Genomic DNA, 23,527 nt, shown 5'->3' with positions numbered 1-23,527 from the left:
AGAAGAGGGCGAGAGAAAAGAGAGAAAAATTGAGAAACTCTTCCTTATCCTAAAGTGTATTCTAGAAAAGAAAAAAAGAAACAATTTGGGCGTTTCAAGGAGATCTTCAAGAAATTGGAGATTACTATTCCATTGACTGAGGCATTGCAACAAATTCCTGTGTATGCAAAATATTTGAAGAAGTTCCTAAAAAAGAAGAAATATTTAGATGAGGAAACAATTGAAGTACAAGGTAATTGTAGTGTTATTCTGCAAAAGAAGCTTCCTCCTTAAGTCAAAGATCTGGGAAGTTTTAGTATTCCTTGCACTATTGGGAATTATGATATAGGGAAAGCTCTAATTGATTTAGGGTATAACATCAATCTGATGCCCTTATCTATGCTGAAGAAGATTGGTGGTCTTGAGGTTAAACCTACTAAGATGATTTTACAAATGGCGGATAGATTTACCAAGAATCCCTATGGTGTAGTGGAGGATGTTGTGGTCCATATTGACAAACTTAAATTCCCAGTGGATTTTGTAGTGATGGAGATGGGGGAAGATTTGAAGATTCTTATCATTCTTGGAAGGTCATTCATGAAGACAGCTAAGGTTGTCATCAATGTAGATGATGAAGTTCTAATGCTTAAAGACCAAGATAAAGAGGTAACGTTCAATGTCTTTAATGATGAGCAGTCGATTCAAGTGAAGAAGACTAGTCCTAAAGTTGTAGATGAAGATCTATCAGTGACTAGTGTATCTGATCAAGCTATCAAATCAGTCAAGGGAGGTAAAAATTGTTACTTTTCACAAGTAAAGGAAGAAGAGAAAGAGATTAAAGAGAAGATAGTTCATCAAGACTTGGTGCGTGAAGATGAAGAATTCAAACATGGCAAACTAGTCAAGTACGGGAACAAGTTATGGGTTGTGAAGGATTAAAGCGAATGGAGTTATTGAGATTGAAGCTCCATATTCTACAAGAGTCAAGATGGTGAACAGGAAGTTGTTGAAGATAAGTTGGTGTGATGAAAGCAAGAGGACCACCAACATCAAGAATTCAAACTGAGCATAAAGGTGTCAAGCTAGTGTCGTTAAAGAAGCGCTTACTAGAAGGCAACCCAACTTTCTAAACGTATATCTTTAGTTTATGTTAGTTTTAATTCTGTTTATTTTGTTTTTAGTTGTAGTGTGTGATGTACTTGCCTTAAATGAACTGTGCTGCAATGGTTTGGCTATAATTTGTTGTTTGTGATGAGTAATATTGTCTTGTGCTATGTTATTGTATTGATTCATGTTGAGATGATGCATGGTTTAGCCTCATAGACAAGTGGTTGCTCATAATTGTTAGAAACATATGCATGAAGTTAAATTGTGATTAAATTGTTGGGCATGATGTTATTAAATTGTGGAACTTGAGTTTACATGTGAGAGGTTGGACTCCAAAGTCTTTGATTGATTGAATGTTATTGCTTTGGAAGCATGATTGATTTTGCCTAAGTTTCTATGATTAAACCTCTTGCTTGCTTGTTACACATGATCAAGGCCATTTGTTCTTCTCCCATATAAGCCAATGCCAATATGTGAACCCAACAAAGAACACTATTTTTTCTATCCTTTGAACCTTGAGCCTAAATTTGAAAAAAACACTTTTTTGAAATCCTTGCTTTGAGTTGAGTAGAGTATGTTTATATGGTAATAGAGAATGGTTCAAGTTTGGGGTTGTGAGAAACCGGAAAGAACTTTGTCAAAATCTTTAAAGAGCATTGAGAAAAAGAAAAAGCAAAAAGAAAAAGAAAAGAGAAAAAAAGAAAGAAAACAAAAGGTTAAGCTCAATGAAAAGAAAGTTGGGAATAAGTTGAAGATTTGTTTCTCACATAAAAGGAGAAAGAGAGATTATTGTTAATGTAAATAAATGAGTTATGTACTTCATTAACTCAAGGATTTTGTTGTCTAGAAAAACCAATTTTCTTCTTAGCCCAGCCACGTTACAAGCCTTAGAAAAGTCCTTGTGATGATAACTTACTTGTGAGTGTGTTTGATATTGGTTAAATGAAATGCAAGTTGATTCATGTGACATTCTGATGGTAGAGTGTAAGAGTGTCACCTCACTATACACCTTTGAGTTGAGTGAAACACTATCCTTGGTGAGGAATTGTTCCATGCATTATAGGATAACATTCTTGCTTGGTTGTTGATCATTCATAAGTTTGCATCTATTATATATTGTAAATATGTGAGCAGCATAGTTGAGCTTGATTAGCTAAGGCATCAGTACATCTTGACTGATATTTTTATGATAAGCAGATATGAGTGATTACTTGTCCTAAAAGAAAGTGTTTTGTGATATGTTAAACCATTGAAGTGTTGTTTAGGCTGAGTTACATGTTGTTTTTCTTGAGGACAAACAAAGTTTCAAGTTTAGAGTTGTGATAATGGTTGATTTCACTTTTATTTGTGATTCAATTTTGATACTAAATGAGCCTTTTTTTTACTTAGAAACTTGGTTGAACTCTTGTTTTTAGTTAAGTTGTGAATAAAGAGATTTGAGGTTAGAACTTATGATTTTTATCATTAATTCTCTTGATTTTGTAGGAAATTGGAATGATTTGGAAGAGGAATTAAAGTAGCAAGGAGTTGGAACCCAGAAAGGACTGAAAAAGCACTAGAAAAGAAGGCTATAAAGGTTGCAGGAAGCCTGGTTGCCCTTTTCTGGGCCCTCCGCGCCAGAGGCTCGCATGGACGCCCCTTTCTGGGGCCCTCAGCGTTAGAAGTTCGCATTCACGCCTGAGCGCCCTCCCTATGGCGTTGAGCGCCAGCCTCCTTGTGTCACACACCGCCTAGGCACCCTCTGAGGGGCACTAAGCACCACTCCTTTCGCACCAGCGCCTGGCAGCCGTAAGTAGGGGTGCTGAGCGCCAGCGTGTTGGGCTTGGACTCTTTTTTCTGATCTATTTAAGAATTTGTTCATCCTAGGTTTTGTATCTTTGGGCAGCAGAGACACAGAAACACACTTTTCCACTCTATGGAGGCAGAATTGGATGCGAGAGCTCTCCTCTTCAGTTTGTAGGGTTTTTCTATCACTTTCATTCCATTGTATACCTAGTTTCTCCATGATTATGGAGAACTAAACTCATATGTTGTTGGGGAAGATGTATCCTCTAAACTATCATGTATTTGAATTTGTTCTGATTTACTATATGTTTCTTTCATTAATTGTTAGGGATTTTCTCGTTTGCTCTATGCTTGTTATGTTCTGATCATTCATGGCACGATTTATGGTCTTCTTTGTTATTGGGAAATACTTAGAAACCACGATATGGAGAATTTCTCCCAAAAGCAATATTGCCCAAGGATGGGGATAGGAGGTTTGGTTGTCTTAAGCTTCTATTCGTAATGCAAAATTAATTATTAGGGATGCAAGGGATTGTGGTCTAATAATTAAGGATAAGCTTTCTTCACCGAGGGATCGAGTTTTAAGTAATTTAGATAGTGACATTAACAATTGAATGAAGAAGATGAATTCTTATATGCATGAGAGTAAGGATGGTGAAATCTAAACCCCAACAACATACTCATCTCATATTATCAAAATCATCCATTCACTTTTGTGTTTTGCCCCAATTGATCAAATTGCATTCATATTTACTTTTTCTGCATTTTGCATTCTAAACCAATGAAATTGTTCTTAAGTCTTAGTTAGTTAATGAATTACATGACTATCTAGTGTCGTGAGTCTTCTGGGATACGATACTTGGTCTTACAATTTTATATTACTTGATACGATTTGGTACACTTGCCAATGTATTAACATTTCACCGGTGTTGTGTTTCTCCTTCCTTGCACAAGGGTTTCCTTCTTCTTCTTCTCCAAACATCCCGAATCTCCACCACTGTCAATGACCTTCACACACCACACTATCGTTCGTTGCTCCTATAGCTAGACCATTGTTACACGCTCGCCTCTGCCTAAGGTCATCACCAATGATGCAAGTCTACCCTACTCAGATTTTGAAAACCCGCAACACAAAGAACCCAAACCACAAAACAGGGAAATTGATAGTCATGGCTCCATCAAATCCCCAATGTTGCACACCCTGTATTGTTAGTGAGTCGTTGCCAAAGGTGTCACTGACGTTGTTCTCCTCTACTAGTGTGACTAAGGGAGGATGTTATAGTCATCGATCCTCCATCTTTCCAGTTTTCAGCCTTGTTCTTATTTTGTTTCTCCTCAATTTTTGGCTGTTATTTGTGATTTAGTGCCTGAATAGTATGACGTGGGATTGGAATTGTTGCATGCAACAAGATAGGATTGTGATGATGTTTGATGGTTTGAGTTATGTGTGTTAGAGTTTTTTGAACGAGCTTAACAAATATTGAAGAGAAGAGTTTGGAGAACGCAATGATAACAACATTGAAAGAGTTGGAGGATATACTGTGTTATAATAACGAATCAACCTAGAAAGTTTTTTAATATATTATAAAATGTCATCTTTTACTTTTCTATTCTATGTGGATTCTAAATATTAATCTATATAAAAAGTTGGTTTAATAGGTTCGGAGGTCCCTATATTTGCGGGTTCGTTTGAATTGGGTCCTCCAATTTTGGAAGTGATCAATTGGGTCCCTAATTTGGTCAATTTGATTCAATAATAGCATTTTCGTTAAATGCAGTTAACGACGTTAACTTTTTTAACAGGTGGCACCGTTTGAGCTGTATAGGTGGATTTTTTAACATTTTTAATTGTTAAATATATTAATAAATGAAAATATAATTAGAAATTATTAAACATATTAAAGCAATGTTTCCTATTTTGAATAAGATATATGTTGCTTTTTCATTCATTTGAGATTTGGTTTACTTATATCTAACTAATTCGAGTTTCTATTTGTTCTGGAGGGGCGACTGAGTTAGCTGTGAGAAGATTTAGTTGTACTAGTTGATTTTTTAGGTTTTATATTTTGTTTTTAATTCAAGATTCCTAATGTATGTATGGAACTTTTGTCTCAGAAAATGGCTTTAGGTGGAAGAGATCCCCCAAGAGGAAGTGCAGCTGCTACTGCAAACATGAGGAGGAGGAGAACAGCTGGTGGTGGGGCCTCTGGAGGAGCAACTGGAACTATGCTCCAATTTTACACTGATGATGCCCATGGACTCAAGATCTCCCAGAATGTGGTTCTTGTAATGAGCATTGGCTTTATAGCATTTGTTGTTATCCTTCATGTGATGGGAAAGTTGTACTTTGTGCGTAGGGAGGCTTAGAAGAGAAAATATTTAGGTCGATTTTGGAGATCGTGACCAGTATCTCCCCAAATGCCAGCACAATGTCATTTCCAGCAACGAACCCTAAGTTCGCAGATTTCCTCAATTTCTCAGACACAAGCTACCCCAAAATAGGAAACATTGCTTTAATATGTTTAATAATTTAATTTGTTTAATAATTTCTAATTATATTTTCATTTATTAATATATTTAACAATTAAAAATGTTAAAAATCCACCTATACAGCCCAAACGGTGCCACCTGGATGCCTCAGCTTAAAAAAGTTAACGTCGTTAACTGCATTTAACGAAAATGCTATTATTGAATCAAATTGACCAAATTAGAGACCCAATTGATCACTTCCAAAATTGGAGGACCCAATTGAAACGAACCCGCAAATATAGGGACCTCCGAACCTATTAAACCTAAAAAGTTTTACATAATAATGTCGAATGATTTATAATTGATATAATAACTCTTGATAACAACTTGTTTTAGTTATGGATAACAAAATTTCTTCTTAAACACTTTTTTGTCAATTGTCGATTTGATAGGCAGACACATTTTAGAAAACTAAACCACGTTCTTGAACATGGGTTGCCACTTTTTTTTTCCTTTTGGGTAATCTTTATAAATTTGTTGTTTTGAATTTTTTTTCTGATTGGTTATTGTTTGAAAATTTTCTTTTTTTGTGTACCATTATTTTATATATTTTATAGATTCTATAATTCATTTGAAGTTAAGTATAAGAAAAAAAAGAAGTCCATAATTGGTTTTCACTGACAGATCGGTCTATCATTACGAATTAAATTAAATTTTGAAAAAAAAAATTAAACGAGAGACTTATGTGTTTACATGATTTTTTATTTTATAAAAATATTAATGTATATCATTTGGTTTGTGGACTAAAGCTTGCAATTCAGTAATCTTACAAAACCATTTTTAATTATTTATTTTAACAAATACGTTTGGATTCACAGAAATGATTGGTATGCCGATTAATATATTAGTTATGTCATACTTTTCCCTTACAATGCAATTCATCAAATCTCGAGAGTATAAAGAATTTATATAATTAAATTTAGAATAATGATATTTGATCAGTTTTATTTTATACAAAACTATTTCATAAATTTATAAACATAAATATCAATAAGATAATTTTTAAATTTTATTAATATTACTGTACGAAGGTTATATATATATATATATATATATATATATATATATATATATATATATATATATATATATATATATATGGGTTTGTTAACGTGCGTATGCCTGTTTTCAATTGGTACATTTTAGCAACGTATACCGAATTTTGGTAGACAAAAATACCCTTATATAACCCTTAATCTTCCAAGCTAACGATGCGGGTTTGATTCCTGCTACCCGCTTATACTTTATTCTATTTCAATCTATCTTTTTTCTTCTAGAATGAATCTAGAATTCTTAAAGAATTTGTCAATTCTTCATTTTCATTTCTTAATTTAGTTTTAGTTATATATATTCAATTATATTCAATTGATTTATCTTTTTTCTTTTATTCTAATTATTTTATTTGATTTATTTTTATAATTTCTAGAATTCTTTGTTTATATTTGATTCTTTAATCTTTTTTAGTTAATAAGGTTTAGTTAAAAAGGTTAAAGAATCCAATATAAAATAGAAGCGTCCATTGTCTAATGGATAGGACAGAGGTCTTCTAAACCTTAGGTATAGGTTCAAATCCTATTGGACGCAAGTTGTTTGCATATCTTTATGCAATTTCAACCTTGTCCTTATATTTTTTTTTATTTATTACATTGGATTCTAACTTTTAAGGTTAAAGGTATTTTAATAATTTTCATTCTCAAAACTAAAAAAAAAAAAAAACCTCAAACCCTTACTTACCCCTCGTTCCTCTCAACCCTTTCTCTTTCATCTCTCTTACTCCAACATTTTCTCTGTCATTCCTACTGTAGCCCCAATTGAAAAAATCGTAAACAATTGTCGTTAAACAATTTGCCTTTGTAAAGAGTTGAGTCATTGACATATTCACCTTCAGGCAAAGGTTCATTCAAGATCTCTTCAATTTGACCATCTTCACTAACCTCTCTAATTTCATTATCTGCATATGTTGAATCATCATCTCTAAAAAAAACCCTCCAGCCCAATTACCAATTCCTTCGCATGTCATTATGATTGTGAAAATTAGATAAAATTATATACGACAAAAATTATAAAATGAAAACTCATTATAAAATCATTTTTTGTAAGAAATTGTTTAACGAGTGTTTCTGATTTTTTTTCCAAGCCAATTACCAATTCCTTTGATGTCATTATGCTTGTGAAAATTAGATAAAATTAGATAAGACAAATTATAAAATGAAAACTCATTATAAAATCATTTTTTGTAAGAAATTGTTTAACAACGAGTATTTTTTATTTTTTTCAGGTCAATTACCAAATCCTTTATGCTTGTGAAAATTGGATAAAATTTGATAAGACAAAAATTATAAAATGAAAACTCATTATAAAATCATTTTTTGTAAGATTGTTTAAGAGCCAATTTTTCTTATTTTTTTCAGTTGGGCTACCATAAGATGATAGAGAAAATGTTGGAGTGAGAGAGATGAAAGAGAAAGGGTTAAGAGGAATGAGGGAGATGAGTAAGCGTTTCGGGTTTCTTTTTTTAGTTTTGAGAATGAAAATTATTAAAATATCCTTAACCTTAAAACTTAGAATCTATTATATATATATAAGGTATTTTTGTTTACTAAAACCCGGTACACATTACTAAAATGTATCAACTGAAAAACAGGTGTACACGCGTTAGCAAACCCATATATACATACATATATACATATATACATACATATATACATACATACATATATACATACATACATACATATATACATATATACATACATATACATACCTAAAAATTTATGAAGTGACATGCAACGAATTTGTCTTTTAGAAAAAGAGTTATTTAGTTTTCCAGCGACATAAAATATTTGGTAGCGACAAAATACTATTGCGTAAAAACTTTTGTTAGTAGAACATTGACTGTGTCTTTTCCATGTATAACAAAACCAACTAAGGTTAGATATGATTCTGTTTGAAAGTTGTGGAAATTGAAATACATTGTTGGGATCTGAATGCAACTGCTACTGATATGGAATTTCAGAGCTATTGGAGAAACTGTTCAGCTGATATGACTTGGAGGATATGATGCAGTTAACCACTTATTTAGGTGCTGGAAATTGCAGAAACTTTCTGTCATACAACATTTCTTTGTGCTCAGAATATGTAAGATCTGTACTGGACTCAGAAAATACTTCAAAGTTGGTCATGATTTTTTAGTATTTATGTGTTACATATAAAATATGCTATATAACTATTTAGTTTTATTTTTCTTATCAGCAATATTTTATCTTGTTGGACTTTTTCTCAAAGCTTTCGTTCTTTTTGTTTTTAAGAACAAATCAAATAATTTCTATTTGAATGTGATAAATACAGTGAGGGAATAAAGCTCCTATTCCTAATCCTATACTTTTACTCATTCCTCCTAATTAATTTTTTTTCTTCTAAAAAATGCCCATTCATTGGCAGGTCCGTGGGCCTAGAATGGAGGAATGATGGTCAAGCCCAAAGGGCTGGGCGCCAGAAATTAATAAATTAAAATTATGTCTTGTTTCGCTTTTTTACATAATTAAAATATTACATGTAACTAGATAATATCATTATCTGATCTTTTTCTTTTTCTTCACATTTTGTCATTATATATATACGTTTAATGTGCTTTTTTTAAATAAACTTACATGAGCATAATATATTAACTAGCTTAAAATATTTGTTATTTTAACTAGGTAAGAAACAAATCAAAACTATAAAGGTACTATAATTGAAAGAAATATACAAACCAAATTAAAACAAATATGTCATTTTAGTACACTCAATAATACTCAATAGTATTATATCATTTTAGGAATCAAAATAACAACTTAAATACCTTTTTATCTGCTTTGAATAAAGCTTCACTATGATTTTGTCTTTAAATTTATTTTGGAGGATAGAAAAAGAAAATTATATTTCATTTTTCTTAGTTTAATTTTGAAACAATGTGAGACTAATAAATATATAAAAACAAATCCCTCAGTTAAGGTTTTAAGGATCTTTGGAACTTTGATTTTATTATTGTCTACTTTAAAGTTTGGAGATCCAAAATCTCTTAGTTGTTATTTGGGAGGCTTGATCCAATATCCTAGTATGCCTACATTACTTAAGAGTCGAGGTCAAGGCTACTTTAAATATTAAACCGACTTCTTTTAGCCTTTTGAGAACCTTATTAAGGACAAAACCATGATGAAACTTTGAACTTCAAAATGGACAATATCCTAGATACAATCTAACACATTATAATGAACTTGGGTCAAAACATTGGTATTGTCCATGGAAATGAAACCAAGGTTCGAGAGACAAATCCTCATGAATCCCCTTTCTCTTATCCCTCAATTTTGGGGAATGAAAAAATAATTCAAAAAATAAACCATTGTTTCCTTTAAACCTTGACTAGGAGGCTTATTCTGATAAACTTAATAGTCACACATTGCTTATAAGAATCAAGGATAAGAACAATTTAAATACATATTTCTACTCTAAACTTTTGAGATGCCTTTTAGGGACAAAATTGTAATAGAATATGAATTTGTGATGATTGACCCTAACAATGTTATATCAACAAATTTGAGGTTAAAACATTTCATATGTGAGAAAACTCGTTTAGCCTTTAACTGGGAGTGTGTTTCAATACCCTAAAAGTCTCACGTCCCTTAGGGATCGAGAACATGGATAATTTAAATGCACTTTCCTTTTTTAATCCTTTGAGGTACTTTTTAAAGACAAAACTATAATAGATTTCTAACCTCCAAAGCAAACAATGCTTTTGATGTAGTAATTGACCCCAACTTTTAAAAAAACTATTTTTAATAGGGGTTATTATATAATTTTTTAGAGGTTATAAAAATCCTCTACAAATTAACATGATTTAGGGTTGTCCAATGGATTGTCTAAAATGATAATAATATTGAGGTTTAATTCTTTTTTGGAGAGATTGATGACCTATACAAATTATAATACATTGATAGGTTAAAATTTTACTTTCCTATTTCCATTTCATTTTTAGCTTTCCCTCTCCACTTTACCTCTTAGATTTCCCTCTCCCTTTTTCTTATTTCTTCATCTCATGTTCATATTATCAAACCCTTTCGTCATGTCCACACAATTTGATTGAAAATTTTTAAAATCCCTTTGCCACGTCCAGCCCTAGACACAATTCGACAGTTGTTTTCAACCACTCAAGTGAGTGATGGGTAATGAAGGCGTGGTGGTGGGAGGTCATGAAGATGTAGTGGGTAGTGGGTTCGTGATGGTGGGATTGTTCAACCCCAAAGACGTGGTGGGTTCGTGGTGGTGGGAGTGTTCAACCCCGAAGATGCGATAGGTTCGTGGCTTCGATGTTGGAGTTTGTTTCTCTAGTGGACACTACAAAGATTAGGGAATTGGTTCTTGTTTCGTGGTATCTCACCGAACTTTAAGTCAGATGACTAATATTGTTTATGAAAGTGGAAAGAATGTTTCATTTTCTAAAGGAATGGAACAGTGGTTTTAAAAACGAACTCTTATTCCCATATCCTTCGGCTTTGAGGAATGAAAAAGTGATTTTAAATATAAATCCTTTTTATCCTTAAACTTTGGCTAGAGGCTTGTTTAAGGAAGAAAAAGTAAGGTAAAGATAATTTTAATACAACTTCCTCTTTTAACCTTTCAAAAAAAACATTTTGAAAACAAAATTGTGATAAAATTTTGAACTCTAAAATAAACCATATTATATAATAATTAATCCTAACGACGTAATCTCATGATAAAAAGTAAACTTCTTTATATTTTGTTTATTGAAGAAATATAAAGTATTACATTAAATTATAACTTTTGAATCGGATTGTTTAAGATAACTAAAAAACATTATAATAATTTACTAAATATATATAAAAAAATCATATAAGCTTAAACAAAATACATAAATTTGCAGCTTTTATAGCAATTCTAAATAAATAGGCTTAGTAGCCTCTTTTGTTCCCAGTTTTGTTCGATTGTGTCAATTTGGTCCCTGGTTTTAAAAAAGTGTCAACTTGGTCCTCACTTATTAAATTTTGCATCAAAATTGTCCCTTCCGTTAAATAGAAACAAACGGCGTTAAGGATGGATGATCTGGCAAAAGACGTGGCATTTTTAAATTGTATGTGTGGTGACATGTTTAGTATTTCCTTTAATTATAATTAATTTGGATTAATGTTTTTCCTTTTAATTACTTTTAATTATAATTAATGTGACAGTTAGCAATGGCATCTCACTCCTCAGATCAAATATTCTTCTTCTTCCAAAAAGAGTGTTGTAGTTAGCAATGGATAATCGGCAATGGCATCTCACTCCTCCACCGAATATCTGCCCCACTTGCTCCCTCTCTCACTTCCACTTCTGCCCCGCTCCGCCTCCCACACCCTATCACCACCCCCACCCCCCAAACCCCTCTTTCTTACGCCTCCGCCAACCCAAATTTCCAAATGTTGCGTTGCGATTTATCCATGGTTGTTCTGGTTTGGTTCTCTTGCTTTGCAGGTTTGAGGAGGCATGATGTTGATGTGAGATGAGGATGCTCGCAGTGGGGATGGTTTCTACGTGATTAGGGTTCTGCAATTTGGGGCTCTTTTCGATTGGGGTTTTGGGGCTGGTTGTGTTTCCTTCCAGGTTTCGAAGGAGAAGTACTGAACTTGTGATGAATCTGGTGGTTTTGGAATGGATGAAACTCGCAAGGTGGAGGCGCGATCTGGGTTTTGTATATGGTTGTTGTTTATTGGATTGAGGTTGACACAAAGGATGATGGAGATGGCGTGGAGGAGATTGGAGTTTTCACAGTAGAGAATGAAGGAGAAGATGAACTTTCTCGGGTTCTCTCTATTGTCGCGATTTGGGTGGCTGATTGAAGAACGAAAGAATTCTTGGTGGTCCGAGATTGCTCGCGGTGGTGCGTCAATGGAGGTGATGTCATTCACTGTGGTTGTTGGACGACGCTGGTTGTGTTCTTGAGCGTGGTTGAGGTGCCGATGTCGACGATCGGTGCCGTTGTCGACGATTGGTGGCGGTGGCGACGATCGGTGGCACTGGCGACGATCAGTGCCACCGACGACAATTTTGGTCGGCCAAAGGGAGGCACGACGGCGTTGGTCATGCGGAGGACAAAGTTGTCGCTGATGAAGGTGGAGAAGAGACCTTCGTTTTTGAAAAAGATAAAAAGAAACCCTATAGAAAAGAGGATTTGGGACTGGCCTAGAAAATACCAAGTGCACTCCTAAATTCCATCTTGCACTCATTCTCTGACATGTCACCATAAATATATCTACAAAATGCCACGTCTTCTGCCAGATCATCAATCATTAACGTCGTTTGTTTCTATTTAACGGAAGGGGCAATTTTGATGCAAAATTTAATAAGTAAGGACCAAGTTGTCACCTTTTTTTTCTTTTTTTGATGCCTCGGTTCAAATCCAATTAAGGCAATAGAGAGGTTTTTTCTTTTTTTTTTTGTTTTCTCCATTTTCCAGGTTAGTTCTTAGCTCCTGGCCGCAACCCATCAATGCCCACCGCTCCATCTCACACCACCATCATCAAAGGTCCCAAATTGCGAAGAACAGAGAACCCCAAAAATCCAAATCAAATATCCTAATTTTAAGATCGAAATACAAGAATAGAAAACCCCAAAAGAGAATTCCTAAATCATAACTCAAAACGTTGTAACCACACTTCACGACTCATCCTGCAATGAATCAAAAACCCATAAATCAACCCCCAAGACGACATGAAAACTCCAAATCACTACAAGAATGAGGAGAATCAATCGAAAAGAAAACAACCCAATCGCTCCCACCACCACTCCTATAGAGAATCAATCAAACAGAAAACAACCCAATGAAATCAGAAAGGGAGGAAGGAAGCTTCTTCCTTTGTTGTGAATCAGAACAGAGAGAAGAAGAAGAACAAGAATAGTCACCTTGCCCTTGTGCCCCCGATCCCCTTCCGTTCCCGCCGCGTCTTTGTCGCGTCTCCATCACACCTCTGTCACACCATTATTGATCCCTTCAGGTTGGTTGTCTGTGCGCAAAATGAGAGGAAAGAAGCTTGAAGCTTCTGGGTTTCTTACGATAAATGAAAAAGAGAAGAAGAAGGTTGCTCCCCTAATCTCTCGTGTGAGACGAAGAACCCTTGGTTAGGTTGGATGCGCAACTTGAAGCAAGAAGAATCGAAACAAAGAAGAGGAAGGAAGCCTCCTCTCGGCGACGCAAAAGAGAAAACCCTTTTGGCTTGCGCGAGACCCTCGATGCTGGCCCAAAGTTGTTTGTTCGTGAGAAAAGAATCAAGACGAAGAAGGAGAAAAGAAATCTTGCTACCTTGCGCAACGCGAATCCGAATAGTGAAGAAGGGTCCCTGTGTCGCATGAGAAGAATTTTTTGACAGGTCTTGCAGGGTTTTATGCCTCGGTTGGTCAGGGAACCGAGACAATAAACCATTTTCGAAAAGGTGTTAGGTGAAGAGTTTGACTTAAGAAAGGACAAGTGTTTTCTGCAAGATTATATGATTCAATTGCTCACTTAACTGAGACAATATACCCCTTACGCCTTGGTTCTCCTTGAACCGAGACATATAACTTCGTAATAACTACGAAAATGTCACCATATTTTAATAGACTTCGATTTTTACAAAACTGAAACATATATAGCGTGTTAAAATTTTGTTTTAACTAGTGAAATTAAATAAATAACTAGTTAATGTATATATATATATATATATATATATATATATATAATAGAAATATATTAAGATTCTTCCGTATGTATGCAAAGGTATGTTATATATTGTTTGGTCCTGAGAAAAAAATTCAACGGGCAGTCTGTTTCATTGAAAACAAGAATTTTCATATGGTATTTTGAGTTTGTTCTGTATTGGAGCTGTACTGTTTAATACTCCATATACAAGATTAATAATTAGAAAGAACTGTGCATAGTTTAAGGTGAAAAATATTAAAAATAGTGGAAAACACATAAGAAAAGTGTAAAACGAGGGATGGTGGTCAATTTACAGGAGATTGAAGATTCTGATCGCTTTGAATCCTTATTATGCAGAACCCATCTATTGGGGGACACATAGAAAGATGCATGCAGCACTTGCATGCGTAAGGTTCTCAATTGTGAAGGGGAAGCACATGGATGAACCTACACGTGTACGGTTAGACTCAAAAGCTTTCTTCCTTTCAGACCAAGAGCGAATCCACCAATTCCCTTCTTTTAACAAAACAAATTCCTTCTGTCTTCCAATTCAACTACATTCAGCATCACCACTCCATCGGCCACACGCACAAAACCATTATCTGCAGATACTTTTTCATTTATATACTTTTCTCTTACCTATATTAATATATTATTATATATACTTTTTATATATGCATTTACATACTATATTAGTTTTCACCTTATAAAATGATTAATATTCATCATGATTCATGTTCATGCTTTGACTGCACGTAGTGCTCATGCAGATAAGTTATTTTACAAAAGAGGGCCTTCCAAACAAAATTATCGTGTTTTGTGGATATGAAGGAATAATACTGGGTATTGAAAGTGCTAGCTAGAATTAATTAATATTTTTTCCTTTTTATCATAATAATTCATAGGCCTACCTAGTAGCCATAAGAATAAACAAACACCTAGTGATATATTTTTCTGCATGTTAGCTTTCACACTGCAATATTCCTAAATATAAATATAAGCCAATGACTCACTCCCTCCATGTTAAGCAAGGCCGTTTCTGAAAGAGGAATAACTAGCTTTTTTATGTGCCATGATGACAACACTCAAAATCTAACCTAAAGTTTCCTACTTAACATCAATAGCTCGCTAAAAGCATATCAACTTAGATATAAACTAATTAAATAACTAATGAATGAACTGTCGTATTTTATTATTGTAATTTGTGAACATTAACTGAGTTTTGTAGCACATTAAATAAATAATAAACATATACCCTTAAAAGTTCTATTTCAACTAGATATAAAACTAATTTATAATATATATATATAATTCAAATTTCACTCTACAAACTATTTTACAAGATTAAATTAAGTTTAAAATTCATTTTTTAACGTAATAACATATTATAAGTTAAAAATGAATCCTAATAAAATTTTGTGCAAATGAATGACGAGTGTTCTTCATGCATTTCACTCTATATTCCTGTCGTTTTCTTTTTCTTCCTTTTTATTGTAAGGGTTACTGTGAGCCTCTCTTTATGCTTTCTCATTCAACAATGAAGGCAACAGTTAAGAGAGACGGGAACATTTCATTATTCTCTTCTTCGCTTCAATTGGATTGACAAGAACGAAACACTTGAAATGGATCTAACATAACAAACTGTTTTACCAAAATTGTACAATTAACAATGAACCAAAGTAATTTAAAATTAGTTTCAGACTGAATTCGATAATTAATTTATTCGTTTTGGTTCATAAAATTAAATAAGCTGAATATGAAATGAAAACTGTTTGTTAAATAAATAAATTACACTTTGAATTATGTAACTTTGATTAGTTTAATTTATGAAATTTATATATATATATATATATATATATATATATATATATATATATATATAGGTTTGTTAACGCGCGTACGCCTGTTTTTTAGTTGGTACATTTTAGGAATGTGTACCGGGTTTTAGTAGACAAAAATATTCTTATATATCACGGATTCTAAGTTTTAAGGTTAAGGGTATTTGAATAATTTCATTCTCAAAACTTAAAAAAAAAACTTCAAACCCTTACTCATCTCTCTCATTCCTTTCAATCTTTTCTCTTTCATCTCTCTCCAACTTTTTCTCTGTCATTCAAACTGTAGCCCCAATTGAAAAAATCAGAAACACTTGCTGTTAAACAATTTGCCTTTGTAAAGAGTTGAATCATTGACATATTCACCTTCAGGCAAAGTTTCATTCAAGATCTCTTTAGTTTCATCATCTTCACTAACCTCTCTAATTTCATCATCTGCATATGTTGAAACATCATCTCTAAAAAAACCCTTGAGGCCAATTACTAATTCCTTTGCATGTCATTATGCTTGTGAAAATTTGATAAAATTATATACGACAAAAATTATAAAATGAAAAGTCATTATAAAATCATTTTTTGTAAGAAATTGTTTAACAACGAGTGTTTCTGATTTTTTCCAGGCCAATTACCAATTCCTTGTGAAAATTAGATAAAATTAGATAAGACAAAAATTATAAAATGAAAACTCATTATAAAATCATTTTTTTAAAGAAATTGTTTAACAGTGAGTATTTCTCATTTTTTCCAAATTAATTACCAGTTCTTTTATGCTTGTGAAAATTAGATAAAATTAGATATGACAAAAATTATAAAATAAAAACTCATTATAAAATCTTTTTTTGTAAGATTGTTTAACAACCAGTGTTTCTAATCTTTTTTCATTGGGGCTACCATAGGATGACAGAGAAAATGTTAGAGTGAGAAAGATGAAAGAGAAAGGATTGAGAGGAATGAAGGAGGTGAGCAAAGATTTGGGGGTTTGTTTTTTTTTTTTAGTTTTGAAAATAAAAATTATTAAAATATCCTTAACCTTAAAACTTAGAATCCATAATATATAAGGATATTTTTGTCTACTAAAATCCGGTACACATTGCTAAAATATATCAACTGAAAAACAGGCTTACGCGCGTTAGCAAACCCCATATATATATATATATATATATATATATATATATATATATATATATATATATATATATATATATATATATATGAAGATACATAGGTTTAACTTTTTAATTAGCTTAATATTATTTTGTTTATGTACAATACAAAAAAATAAGTAATTATATCGTATGAAATATAGACCGAACGGTTATTGAATAAGGTCGATCGGTCTATCCACCATTGGTGAACCTGGTTAAATGGATTGGATCGTAATTAGGCCTACAACGCTGATAAGCTACTTCAAATGGTAATTAGTAACCTTTGATTAGTTTAATTTATGAAATATATATATATATATATATATATATATATATATATATATATATATATATATATATATATATATATATATATATATATATATATATATATATATATATATATATATATATATATATATATATATATATATATATATATATGAAAATACATAAGTTTAACTTTTTAATTAGCTTAATATTATTTTGTTTATGTACAATACAAATAAATAAGTAATTATTCTAATTTTAAATCAAATCGAGCTAATGAGCTAAGATAAGTTTTATTTTGGAATTCATAAATTGAAATGAGTCGAGATAGAAAAGAATAGGTAGGTTGATATTAAACCCTAGCAGAGATCCAACCACATCGATTCTTATTAAGTTGGCTTCACTTTAGCTTGACATGATTAAATTCGTTATCAGTCCTACACGATTAGACAGAAAAAAAAAGTGAGCAAGAAACTTTCTTTTACATAAAAAGACAAAAGTACTCATATTTATATATTACCTTTCTTTTTAATTTAGAATATTTACGTAGTATTATATACATTTTTTCTTTCACTTTTATACGATAGGAGAATAGGAAAATTTTATGTGTCTCTTGTATTCTCTCCTCCGAATCACAAAACATTGTCTTATTTTTTACCAATTTTTCATTCCCTTTCACTTTGAAACCAAAAATATACATATACACTTAAAAATGTGGATGATACAAAGGTATACTTTTTTTATAATTTTATTAAAGGTGAAATATAAAATATTCACTGCAAGAAAATAAAAGTTTAAAGTATGTCAAAAATTGATTATAAAAAGCATACTATTGTCACTTTGAAAATGTACGTGGTTTTGTATCGTACTGGAGTGGATAATGGATTATAATTTCTTTGGAGATTACGACGTTACTCCCTTTTCAATTATTATTTTGTATTCAGGATGGACAATTATTTAGATATTTAATGTTAGCCTTCTTGCATCCCTTATGTATAAGATTATCATATTTCTTTAAAAGGATTGGAATACCCCACAAGTATTCTACTATATTAATTAATTAATTATTTGCTTATAAAAAAACTAATTAGTTTAAAACTATGACAACTAATTTAATAGAATTAATTTGTTAAGTCTATGTTAATTCATTATAAAGTAATTTAATATCCGTCAAGATATAACTAATGAAATTTATTTTAAAATTTATTTAATTTATGTCAATGTGACCGAGAGTAATGACAATAATTTAAAAAATCATTTTTTTCATACAACACTTTCCAACAAAAAAGTAGACAAAAAATAATAAAAGAAAAGAGAAAATTTTTTGGATAAATGAATTGAGTGTGAATAAAAAAAATGTGTACTTACTAAGAGATATGTATAGACAAAGAAAGTGAGTGGAGATTTATACAGAGAACTAAAAAAAATGTAATGAAAATATTTGTCACCTTTAAATATTGGCCTTTAAATCAATAATAATCTACAATTAGTACAAATTATCATAAAAATGATCAAATTCATATCATATAAATTAATAAATTAATGTCAGTTTATCTCACACTAATTCAAATAAATATTAAAAATATTTTATATTAACAGCAACAATACTAATATAAATAAATAAAATAGTCAATTTAGTACAATAAATATTAACATATTTTATTTTTATTAGAATAAGAAAACAAATCTTAGTACAACAACTTTAATTATACTAGTTTTCCTTTTAACTTGCTTAACGTTTAATTAAGCACGTGCATGGTCTTAAGTGATGGTTACTTTTAATGTTAATATGCATTTCACATTGAATAAACCAGTAAAGATTTTAAATTTATAAAAGAAAATTAGAAGGCTCCTTTCAAGGATAATTGCATGTTAAGGTTAATTAATCTTTCTTTTACTAAACACATTAAACATAAAGCATGTGTTCAACCACATTCATCATTACGAAGTTCAAAACAAAGATTAACAAAATTAAAGATTTTGTAGTAAAATTGTAAGTTTCATTTTCATGTTGTACTAAAAACTAAATATATCAATATTTGCTATACTAAATCAACTATATGTCCATAAATAAACAAGACAACTAAATTAACATTAATCTTATTTATTTTGAATATTTATTTTAAGTAGTGTGATTTAAATTAAAAATATATATTTTTACTTATAAAAAATAAAAATAGTTAATATCAATTTAGAGTTGGCTAAATCAATTTTATTAATGTTTAAGAATACGTGGGTTAAGTTAAGATAACACTAATAAAATTCTTTATTTTATTAAAAGGTTAGTGTTGACTTAGCTAAGCCAACTTTATTCTTCTTGTTACAAACATTAACTTAATCAATGTATATATTTTAAATAATATAAAATTAAATTTAAATTTATTTTTATTTTTATTTTTCTTAACTTTTAAAAAAAATTAACTTACATTGTGTTAAAATCAGAGTAATCAACTTAATAAAATTATATTTTAATAAACACTATTATTTAAAAGCCAAGTTAATATTTTTTTATTATTATTATATATATATATATATATATATATATAATTTGTTAGGATATTTTTCCAATGTGGGATCTATTTAATTTACGGGATAACATTTTTTGTGTCAGTAAATTTAATTAATTTTGATCGTTAGTCCCTTGAGTTTGTTTTCGTCAATTTTTGGTTTTTATAAATTAATATTTTTTTTATATTTTAATAAAGGATGTGCATTTAGACATATATAATGCCGCATATAACTTTAAAATGATCATTGTAATATGATGTAGTCACAATATTGTGAAGTAATATTTAAAATCTATGACTTGTAAAATAAAACTAATAATTAAGAATCTTAAAAATAAAATAAAGTTTTATCTATATTTCTCAAGTATAAAAACATATCTAAACTGATCATAGTTCAGTTTAAACCTATTATTAACGTTATATAAAAAACCAAGCCTCCTACATGTAGATATGTATTTTTTTTTTCGTGAAACAATAAAATAGAATATAGTTGGTATTAGATTTTTTTAAGAAGGTCAGACTTTAACTTTCAGTAAGAAATTGTTAGTTTGTCAAACCAAAATTAAGCTTTTGTTAGATGTTTCTGTTTTTCCTGTTTTTGTATATAAATACCTTTGTATCTTCAATAAAGTTTTGCGTAGTTTACACGGGCTGAAACACTGTTGTCTCAGGGTTTTTTGTTCCCTGTTATCTGTTTCCTGTGATAAGCAATGTATTGTTACATTGGAGTTGAAACAGAAATATCCATTAAATAAAACAAATAAAAAAAAAACATTTCTTTGAAGCAAGAAGTATGACTTTAAAAAATAAAATATTCACTCGGTGAAATATAAAAATAAAAACAAATACAAAATATTAAAAGTAACAGTAATCATTTAATTATATTATACTATAACAACTTTTAATTAATCTTAAGAAAAACTTTGGCCTTAAGTTTTAAACAAAATAAATAATTTTAGCTTAAAAAAAACAAGTTCAATTTTTTTTAATCTTTTAAAGGCATAATGCCATAACTATTATTATTATTGTTACTAACACGATCATTTTTATATTTTATAATCATCACTGTTACTTATGATTGCTCTCTCTGAATTATTTTTTCTAGTTCAATTATTAAGTTGGAATTATTATCAGTTTAAATCATTAAAAATATCAGTTTATCAGTTTGGTTCTTCATTTTAGTTACTTTATAACAGTATATTTTCAGTATATACGTAAAGTTAACTTAATATTAAGTACATTTGATGTATCCTGTAACGTGTTCTGGCCTTATATGGGCCTCTTTTACCCCGGTTTTTTAATTTAGGGTTCAAGTTTTTTTTTTTTTTCTCTCCCAATCTCAGAATCCAAGTTCCAAATGCATCTTTCATTTCAGTTTTATCAGACATGGATTCAGATGTATTTGTTGAAAGTCTTACTAGAGATAAAAACAATTTCATAATATATAAATAAATATAAATCTCATCTTACAATTAAATTAAATTTAAAATTTACTTCTTAATCACCATATCTTCACGTAGTAATTGGCTAATTATCCGAGAGCAACAAATTCTCAAGTTCCAACATGAACAACGTCAACAATTGGGTCTTTTTGTGCTACTATGGAGACAAAATAATTTGTCATTGCTAGAGGAACCAACAACTCGAGAAAGAGGTTCTAGGATTTTAGACACTTCATGGTAGGTATATACATTACTTATATTGTAAAGGAGAAGGGAAGATATAGAGGGATCGCCTTTTCATTGTATATATAATATACGTACTTAAATCTTTCATTGTATACATAGTTAATCCCTTACGTCTTTTCATTGTATACAATTGTAAGGGATCAGAGTTAAAAGTGACCAATTTAATATTATTTAAAAGAAAAAACAAAAAGACTTTTTTTTGTACAACGTTTTCAACCTTATATTATTATCGTTATAAACAGTGTCTTCCCAATATGATGATATTAGAATCACCATCAACATTTGCAAGCAATGTCCTTATATCACTTTTTATTGCTACCAGTTCCCCAACAATGTCAATGTCGCCTCCTCTCTCTTGTCCCCTTGCATCTCCTTCAGCTTCTCCCCTCCACCGAAACGTTTGAATTAAAAAGTAACAAGTCTTTTGATTATTCAATAGTAAAACTTAAATAATTAAAATAACAACACTAAAATTAAAATGTGTAAAGCGGGAAACCAGCTTTAATTTAAAACTCAATATCAAATCAAGAGACCAGTCATTAGGGTGTAATTATACAAAGCAAATTAAATGATATGAACAGATATACAAGACGTTGAAACAACAAGGCTTGACAGTATGAAACAAAAGCAGAACTGCCACCTAAATAGAAAGTGTTGTTTTGGCAATCAACCTTCAAATATCATTCGGTTACGTGATCTACGCTGGTTTGATCGATGGAATATATGTAATTGAAACATGTCTTTCTTCTACGACTTGTGGTAATAAAGATAAAGCTTAGAAATTGTAAGGAGCAGTTAGGATGAAGTATGATAAGATGGTAGGCAATAGCTATGTGGTAAGCTAGCCAACCTTTTATAGAACAGTAAAAAGCAAGACTAAATGTTTTTTTACAGACTTCCTCTTTGATACTAGCTAAAAGAGGACACTCAGGAAAAAGAAGGGGTGTCCCTGACATAAAACATTGTATAAGAGCTCCTTGATATGTCTTACGGAGCTTGTGAGTTTTATTGGAGAGTTGAGACTAAAACCATATGGCCTTGGCAGCCATAAGCATTTGTTTGAGGGAACCATCAACATGGAGGGATATGACATCCTTGGATGAGCCTACAAATTTGCCACCAATGAAGACTGCAGGCACCGAAGGGTTACACCCCATGCTCCTCAAAGCCCACTCCATTTCCCTCCCATAAGCATCCTTGTCGAGCTCATGCAGCGCAGGGCTTGCTCCGAGCTCATAGAAGAGTTGCGTGATGCTGTGGCACATGTAACACGAACTCTTGGTGAATATAACTGCTGCCTTCTTTGACGCCAAGTCTCTTACTCTATCCATTTTTCTACTTGGACTATGTAATTCCTCTCGGTGGTGTTTGTGATTACACGGTGTGTTATTTATAGTGGGTGGTTATGATAGTGGAGTGGTTCATTACATAAATAAAGAGATTATTAATAGCGGAAAGGAAAAGGAAGAAAGTTCCTTCGGATATTTGTTTGGATAAGAGAAATGCTCCCTGATCATTTGATCGATGGGGACTCTGACATGGAGCAAGTTGCATTTAGCATCACACTGTGCATGCAAGTGATAATTCAAATCAGTCGGGGTTCCCGTACGAGCAATCAGTGCAGGAATAAGAACAATGTGTATATAATTTATTAGACTGAAAAACTCTTTCGGCCCTGGTTCACAGCATCTTCTAATGTTAATTTATGCAAACTTCTCTGAGGCAGATGGCACAAAACAATGTTGCGTTGTCAACACAATCAGCCGAAAGAGTGGAATCCCTTCCATATCCAATTACAATTAACATTGTGTTAATGCCACAAGTCAAAGGCCCCCATGGAGTTACAAGTGTCATATCATCACCACCCTGCCCATATTTTTTCTGATAGTTTATTACATATTTAACCGAATCTTCTGGTCTACTATGGTTATGTATATTATAATGTGTTAATAATTAAGTAAGATGTTGTGTTTGG

General features: G+C 31.4%; 1 protein-coding gene, 1 non-coding gene and 1 pseudogene across 2 annotated transcripts; 2 read left to right on the top strand and 1 right to left on the bottom strand.

Annotated features, from left to right (window-relative positions):
* The first annotated feature begins 4,989 nt into the window (after window positions 1–4,989).
* Window positions 4,990–5,238, top strand: LOC124843896 (protein transport protein Sec61 subunit beta pseudogene; annotated as a pseudogene).
* A 1,674-nt stretch (window positions 5,239–6,912) lies between these two features.
* On the top strand, window positions 6,913–6,984 carry TRNAR-UCU (transfer RNA arginine (anticodon UCU)). Its single transcript has one exon. It is a non-coding gene; the product is annotated as a tRNA-Arg (tRNA).
* A 15,374-nt stretch (window positions 6,985–22,358) lies between these two features.
* LOC124843893 (Thioredoxin superfamily protein) lies at window positions 22,359–23,165 on the bottom strand. The gene has a single exon (XM_047320728.2). It carries the CDS (start codon window positions 22,881–22,883, stop codon window positions 22,575–22,577), a length of 309 nt encoding a protein of 102 aa, XP_047176684.1. The 5' UTR covers window positions 22,884–23,165; the 3' UTR covers window positions 22,359–22,574.
* Window positions 23,166–23,527: the final 362 nt, after the last annotated feature.

Source organism: Vigna umbellata, chromosome 8, assembly GCF_029865625.1.
Source record: "Vigna umbellata cultivar VRB3 chromosome 8, Vumbellata_1.0, whole genome shotgun sequence".
Classification (NCBI taxonomy): Eukaryota; Viridiplantae; Streptophyta; class Magnoliopsida; order Fabales; family Fabaceae; genus Vigna; species Vigna umbellata.
Note: the sequence above shows the minus strand (reverse complement) of the source record. Positions and strands in the feature narration are given on the sequence as shown.

What these genes read in the sequence shown, in the direction of transcription:
- LOC124843893 (XM_047320728.2), bottom strand. Translation starts at nt 22,883, where the DNA reads ATGGATAGAGTAAGAGACTTGGCGTCAAAGAAGGCAGCAGTTATATTC.